Raw genomic sequence first — 8,130 nt, forward strand, 5'->3', positions numbered from 1 at the left:
CGGACATCGAGCGGGGCTGTTCGGCAATTGGCAATGGGCTGAGAAGGCTGCTCCCGACGGGGGGCGCAACAGGGGGCGCAGCGGACTCTTTCCCCTGGAGGGAGAAGCGCAGTGTCCCTTGTTGTGGTTGCCGTGGAGGACACACGGGGCGCTGTGGCGGAAGGGTACTAAGGAAGTTCGCTGAGGTGGGCGACAAAGCATCGCCGCGGAAACTGCAGTGACGACAGCACAGCCTGCTGGGGGCGGGCTGTTGTTCCTGTTCCTTTCCGGGGAGGGGGAGGGGCACGGGCACGGGCACGGGCACGGGCACGAGACATTCTAGCCTCTCCTCTCGTTGGCCGTTCTTTTCCCAGCGTCCTGCGCGCGGCGGCAGCTGTAGTTCCGTTCCGTGACCTTCGCCAGAGGCTTGTTTGTTACCGGTTCCAAGGTGGGTTTGGTCCTGTCCAGCCCTTCATGCTGAGGGAGCTGTGGGAGGGTTGGTTCCCGTGGCTCTGCAGCGAAATGCGGCGTTCAGGCCAGAGCCGAGCCCGGCGGCTAAGGAACTGGGGGAGGGTGGTAGGAGCCGGCCGGGCCTGGAGTTGGGGAAGGAGTTCCGAGGCTCCGGTGAAGGGTGAACCCAGGCAGTGCTGGGGGTGGGATAGCGCGGCGATTCCTTGGGCCTGAACCGGGCCTTTCCTGCTCTCCCTCCGTCGGATGTCACGAAGCCACGCTGCTCGGCAGCCTACAAGCTCGGGCCCCATGCGCGGTGGTGCGAGTTCCCTTCCCGAGGGGGGAGTGTAAGACGGCAGGCACCGCAAGGTGTGTGTGTGTTCGGGGGGAGGGGGGTGTCTTTTAACGCCAAAAACTGATGTAAAAGGTGGGTCAATCCCTTGTACGATGCCCGGGTCCCCGCGTCTTAGTAACTGTTCCGAAGGGTGCTGGGCATTTCAGTACGTACATGTAGGGGAGAATTCATTTTAGCCTGTTACTAATAGTTGCGGTATGAATTTGGTGTTGAGCACCTTGTTTTATTTGGTCGGTAGGGAAAAAAGGTTATTTTTGTATGCATTTTCCTTTTTCTTCCCACACTCCCGTGTACATTAGAGCATCTTCTTGCTTTGTTAGGTACAGGTGTCAGTTAGTCTGCATGGCCTCCTAATCCTTGTTTTAAGCAGAAGTAATTTGAAATGTATAAAATCTTCCACCTGGCCCCAAACAGCAACGGTGAAAACACAATACTAGGTTTTTTATTCTGCTTCATATGAGGAAAACTATGAAAGGTAAATATTGTAATGGAGTTGTCTCCCTGCAGTCTGGGGAAGACAGTGCATTGTTCTGTGTTCAAGGTTTTTGCAGCAGTACAAGTTAAATGTCATTAAATTAATGCTTACATATTAACTACTTATGTTAGCATCGTGGTTTGGACCCCAGTAATGGACCAGGACAGCATTTTTTTTGGCCCTGTGAGTAACCAGACAAAAAAGGAGAGGATCTCTGCTCCATAGATAACATAAATCTCATCTCCTTTTCTCTTCACCCACTTTGTCCCCACCCAGGTGTCATGAAAAACCTCCTATTAAGTGTATAGGTCAGTGGGACCTAGACTTGAGATCCCTTGCAAAATCTGTGCTTACACTTTGCTAGCTGCTGTCTTTCATCCTTGTGTGTTTGGTTTAGATATACTGCATGTAACCTGAAATGCTTTAAGCTTCACAAAGTGAACAGTTACAGAAATTCAGTGTTACTCTTACTTGGAATTTTGAGAAGTTATATCATCTCTAATTTTTTACCAAATTATTTGTAAATATCACATTTATGGACATAACAAGAATGAAATATGTTGATACTGCTTGATGCTTGGCCTTGACTCAAAGATAGTGTTCATGGAGTAATGGCATTTGTTTTATTTCCCTCTGAATTTGTAAACTATATATTCTGCTCTTCAGAATTAAGGTGAACATATCATGTTGGTAAAGAAAATGTTAGAGACTCTTAAAAATAAATTTGAATTCAGTAAAGCTCTGTAGACCAGGGATGGGCATCTGTTGTTCTGACCCATGTTCTTGCTCTTTCTTCCGCTCAACTATTTTAAGTAAATCTAGGTATTTTGCTATTTTGCTCAGGAGTGGAGAGGAGTAGGATTTTGATTACTGCTAATTTAAAATTACTTCATCGCAGTCCCTGAAAAAATCCTTTTTACCCAACTATTTCAATATTAAATTATAGGTATAAAGGGATGTAAGGAGCATTTTCTCTTTTAGGATCTCGTCTTCTCTAGTATTTAAATTAAGAATATACTCTTTCCTTTTAAGACAAGCCCATACGGGCATGTGAGGTCTTTTAAGTGACCTGTGCAAAATATTTAGTTTGTCTGGTTTCTAGTGATAAGGTTTCTATGTTGCTACAGTATAAAGTGAATTTTCTACTTGGTTTATTAAAATTCATTTTGAAACGTGTCCCATAAGAAACTTAGTCTTTTCTTTGTTCTAAATGTATCTGACTTTAATAAAGAAATACAACTGTTCAAACGTTCCATGTTAATATTAATTGGAATCTGTATGTATCTTATAGCTGAAGAAAGTAGGCTGTAAACACAGTCAGCTCATTTGTACTGGGCAGCCCTGGGACCAGGAGGTTGCTGAATTTTCAAATATTGTGAATAATAGTGAGGTATACCTACTAAAGTAAAACAAGATTAGATATTAAGAAACAAAAATTTATGCAGAGTACTTTACCAACAACAGTATTGTACACTGTAAATGTATGCAGTATTTGCTGTATTTATTTGTATTTACTTTCACTGTGCTGTACTTGTGGAAAAACGTAACTAAAATTTACTTGTGGTTAAAATGCCAGTTATTTGAGAGTTTCAGATAATAGGATGTTGGATATGAAAGAGTATACCATAAGATGTTAAATACGGTATCTATTTATGATTACATTGTCTATAAACAGTATAAGATCAAAAGTTCAGGTAACATCTCTTAAATGGTATCATAAAATCAGAGGTAACTCAATGAATGAACCTTTCATCTAATTTATGTGCAACAATTCCAATGGTTGCAGTCAACTGTGAGCAGTATAAGGATGGGTGGATATGAGTCTCGGTGGTAGATGACTTGACCCATTAAGGCAGTGATTAAACCTCAGTTACAGTATTGTGTCCAGTTCTGGGTGCCACATTTCAGTAATAATATGGACAAATTGGAGGAAAATTCAGAGAACAACAAAAAAAATGATAAAATGTCTAGAAAGCATCATCTGTGAGAGAAGATTTTAAAAAAATTGGCTCCTTTTGTATGGAAAGGAGTAGACTGAGAAGACAGAGAACAGCTTTCAAGTATCTAAAAGGTTGTTATAAGGAGATGGGCGGGGGAGGGGGAGGAGTTATTTTCCTTAACCTCTGATGATAGGACAAGAAGCAATGGGTTTAAATTGCAGCGAGTTGGGTTTAGGATGGACATTAGGAAAAGCTTCCTAAAAGTCAGGGTGGCTAAGCACTGGAATAAATTGCCTGGAGTTTGTGAAATCTCCATCACTGGAGATTTTTAAGAATAGATTAAACTATAGCCACGCTACCGAGGAAGATCAACTTGTACCTAAAATTGCATATCTGCAGTTGATTTCTGTGTCTAGTGTAGACATAGCCCTAGAGAAACTTCTGTCAGGGGTGGTCTATATCAGGAGTTGAGAATCTAGGGCCCTGGCCTGTTGCTTATCTTGATGTGGTCTCTGAAGCTTAGAACTCACCCCTCAACATTTGGTCCACTGTGGGATGGGGAATGTGGAGCCCTAAACTTCATGGGCCAGAGTCAGGCAAATGGGGGCTTGATCTGGCCCATGGGATCTATTGGGGTTGCGGGGGGGAGTGGCTTTGCATGCTCCCCCTCCCTAGGCTAGGAGAATGACAGTGCAGGGAAGGCTAGAGGCTTTTCCTCCCACTGTTCTGATTGACCAGAATTGAGGATAATAGGAATGGGGGGGCTGGAGGGGTGAGGGGGCTGTGTGGTGTGGCAGGGGACACAGAGCCTCGTGCACGTGGGGAGCTGCACAGGTAAGTGCTTCCTCCCCTTTGCTGAGACCCTGTACCCACACGACACTCCTACATCTCCCCTCCCTCCCACGCCCACTTCCCTGTAGCCCACTCCCACACTGAGTCCATCATTTTTGGCCCCACCCTATCAGTGGCAGTGGGGGGCACACAAAATCTACTGGCCCTGTCCATTTAGGCTGTCGGGCTGGTGTGCAAGGGGAGTGAATAAGGGAAGAGTCTTTTTCTGTTTTTCACTCAGGGACCACCACATCAGTGAGGTGGTGGGTTGTTATGGGAGGGGATGGTGTTTGTTGGTCTCTCTTTTTTCTCTGTGGGTCAGTGGTCCCCTGACCCTAAAAAGATTCCCCATCACTGGTCTAGATATTGCTGGGTCCTGCCATGAGTGGAGGGAACTGGACTTGAGGGCCTCTTGAAGTTCCAGTTCTTATTTTCTGTGATTTTGTGCTTATCACTTTTCTCTTTTGTGGTAGAACACAACAGCCTCTTATAACTTTAGCTCTGAATATTCTGGATTTGTAAAGTTTAGGGTTTGGGATAGTTACGACATTGTTTGTACCTTTGTTAATATGTATTCTTGACCTTGATTCTGCCCAATACTTTTTTTTTTTTTGTTTGCAAAATTCACCATCATAACAATTTTTTTTATAACTCGTAGATGATACAATATCTTACTAAGACATGGCACCACATGAAGATTTACTACACTACAGTTTACCAGGAAATATGGGTTGGATTGGCCTTAACGTCATATGTCTATTACAAAATTTCCTATGGTGGTAAGTTGTATTGTTTCAATCTTAGCTTCAGTGTACTTTCTTTGAAATCCTTGTTTATAAATAAAACTGTTGAATTAATTGTTTGGAAGTTCCCATATATTTATTTAAAATAATTAGCAATTGCTTACTCACTTCATTAAGGCCACGTCTAAACTAGAAAAAGTTTACTGGGAAAGCTATATCAGCAAATCCTCATGTAGACACAGCTTACATGAGTAAAAAAAGTACTTTAGCCATTATAGTTTATGCTGATTCTAAAAGTCAGATAAACTAAACTAGCAAAAGCACATTTGTGCTACTGTACATGTATCTATGCTAGGGCTTTTGCTGGTCATCTGGAATGTTTTGAACAAATAGTAATTTGAAACAGAGCAGCTTTCACAGAAAAACTGCAGTTTTGCAAACCAGTGTCATGTGTGTAAAAAAAAAAAAAAAAAAAAAAAAAAAAAAAGTACCTTTAGGTTTCTAGGTCTTGGTATTTGACCAAAATCTACCTAGGAAAACACAGGAGAGTGCTACAAAGTTGGTGTTAAACTTACTTTTGCACTTTCCTAATTTTGAATCTGGTGTGCACTGTGCTATCTTAATGTGCATAATTATATAATTTGAAAAGTATTATAGCCTTAATTTATGATCCCCAGAATTCTTCTGGTAAGTCTCCTTGCATCTTAAAGCCTGTGTCCCAAATTGGGAGTAAGGGAATTTTGAAGTTGGGTGCATACTTCAAAGTGCCCGTGGCTAAACTGCTTGTCAACACTTCGAAGTTAGCAGCTTTGACATTCGTGTGGCTGCCATTATGCTAATGAGGTGCAGCATATGCATGATTGTGGCTTGCTGATATTCCCATGTCCTTGTCATTTCCATGCCCCCCTTCAAAGGAGGAGGCTAGTGTGGACACAGCCAAAGATTAGCATGCTATGAGATCTTACACCACTTTATAACAGTTATAAAATATTACCGTATATTCTGATTTTAAGCAGCTTATTTTGATCATTAGTTTAATAAAACATATTTTGTGGGGTACTTAACTCTTCAAAACATGTGTATATCCTGTCATCACTGTAAATTATGGTCCAGGTTTGGTTGCATACTAGCTTTTTGAGCAGCTTAAAACTTGAAAATGAAAGTAAAAAAACGCAAAGCTACAATTGTTTACAATTCAATTTTTTCCTTCCTTTTCTAGGTAAAAAAGCAGTAGCAGACAGTAAGTATTAGTGTTACACAGCAGAGAATTGTATATCTTCTTTTAACCATAAATAAGATTTTAAACAAATAGACCAACATATTAAATTAAATTTAGTTTGTTTATACTGTGGATATTGCAAAACAGTCTTCAAAGAAAATCTTCAGGCTTTGTTATCGTTCTCTGTGTTATCTGATATAATTGTCAGGGTATTTACAGCCCAGGTAGCATAGCTGTACATTTACAAAAATGCAACATTCATGCTTATTCCTTTGTGTAACACACTCTGCCACAAAACAGTAGTTGGAGTTTGGGAGAGTAACTTTTTAGAAAGAATTTTAAAAGATATATTCAGTGGGCTTAACCCTTTTATAGAAGTTTTTTTAGTTTAAACAGGTTACCATTTTTAGCTATCAACAAACTAGTTCATTTTAACTTTTAATGTGCAATTCTTGAGATTTTTAAATATATCATTGCTTGTGACAAAGATGTCAGAATGTTCTTATTCTCCTTTGCTAATACAATTGTCCTATTTTAATTCTGACTTGAAAGATGATTTCGTTGCTCCAGATTGTCAGTTTTGTACATAAAAATGTTACCCAATATTAAAATATCCTTCCCCCCGCCCAAACATTACACTGTACGGCAATAACTAAACTACATACATTTATCTTGACTGTTGAGGTAGTTTTTCTCCGTGAAATCATGTTTAAGCAATAAAATTGATAATGTAAGTGTTAAAATAGTAGGCTACACACCTAGATATATGAAGAATTTTCAAATACTTTGATATACCGGTTCATTTAGTTTTTGGATATTCATAGCTGAAGATGCTTAACTGTATCTGTCCTGAATAACAGATTTGTAATATATATTACTTTATTTTTGAACAATCTAAATTGTGTATTTGTTTCAGAATCCTCTGCTTCTTCCCATCATTAAATGGCTCTTCATCAAGTATGCATTCCATGATTCCTGTGCTATAAATGAAGCAACCTACCATCATGGGAAAGTAAATTGGGCCTCATAAGCATAGTATAGTCCTACAACTGTATATAAGCCACTGTACGGCATAGGCTGAATAAATGCGTTGAGAGAGAAGTGTTCTGGAGTGTGTTTCAGTTGTCATTCAATTGTCAACCTCTTTTTGTCGTTGAGGGGGTGACTTTCAAAGGAACAAAGAGCAATTAGGTGCTTATCTCCCATCGAGAAATAATGCAGACTGGGCACCCAACTGCTGCTTGTGCCTCTGAACATCAATTTTGGATTACATCAGAATTCTTAGGAAAATGAGAAGGTGAGCAGTTAGTGTAAAATTTATGCACTGCTCAGCTTTGTATTCATTCTATCTGCAAATAAGGTAATAGTTTTATCTGACTACAAACTTGAATATCTACAAGCATTGTAGATGCAATATGCATTTAACTTACTTCTAACATTTTCCCATCTTCCAGCAAAATTGTGTTGGTTGTATGTATTATGTAGGATGGGACCGTAGTAATATTTGAGGGTAATCTGCTATCTTGGTGACTGACTTACTCAAATTACAAAGTAATATATTTTATTTGAATAAAATCTTGGCTATGTTATAGGAGACTGTCGAACTAAATTTGAGTGATTCTTCTGAGAAGCTATATACTCAGTGCAGTATTCATTGATTATAAAATCTATGGCATTACTGGGAACCACGGTGTTCAAGTAACATTTCACTCTTACATGTAGTGTTCTGTTTAAGCACTTAAAGTAGGCATCACTAATCTAATAAAAGGCCTAAGTCCTTATATGTTATGAAAATGATCTGATTGCATTTTCACAGGTTCAAGATATCGCAGTGGGCTTAAACAGAGTGCTGCTTTTTGTCATTTGGTTTACTCTGTCTAAACTACCCATAAGAATTTTGACTAATGTAACCTTTTAAAATAGATCTGGCTAAGGTAAGTGGTGCTGTAACTGGCTCCAGCAACTGCAACAGCTTGCTACCTGTTCACAGTTAAAGGAGTTTTTCATTTATTCAAAAATCTTCATCTTGGTATTGAAAGTTCCTTGTTCAGTTCTCTCTAGTATCCATTATATCTCCATATGTGGTACATATTTGCTATGACAACTTTGCATTTAAATAATCAGGACTTGGTAATTTC

The 8,130-nt window shown here is 39.9% G+C and overlaps 1 protein-coding gene across 1 annotated transcript; it reads left to right on the forward strand.

Annotated features, from left to right (window-relative positions):
• Positions 1-291: 291 nt before the first annotated feature.
• Positions 292-7,093, forward strand: ATP5MJ (ATP synthase membrane subunit j). Its single transcript, XM_074996407.1, has 4 exons — positions 292-427; positions 4,689-4,809; positions 5,993-6,013; positions 6,909-7,093. The coding sequence occupies exons 2-4, from the start codon at positions 4,689-4,691 to the stop codon at positions 6,932-6,934; spliced, it is 168 nt and encodes a 55-aa protein (XP_074852508.1). The 5' UTR covers positions 292-427; the 3' UTR covers positions 6,935-7,093.
• Positions 7,094-8,130: the final 1,037 nt, after the last annotated feature.

Source organism: Carettochelys insculpta, chromosome 6 (assembly GCF_033958435.1).
Source record: "Carettochelys insculpta isolate YL-2023 chromosome 6, ASM3395843v1, whole genome shotgun sequence".
NCBI lineage: Eukaryota > Metazoa > Chordata > Testudines > Carettochelyidae > Carettochelys > Carettochelys insculpta.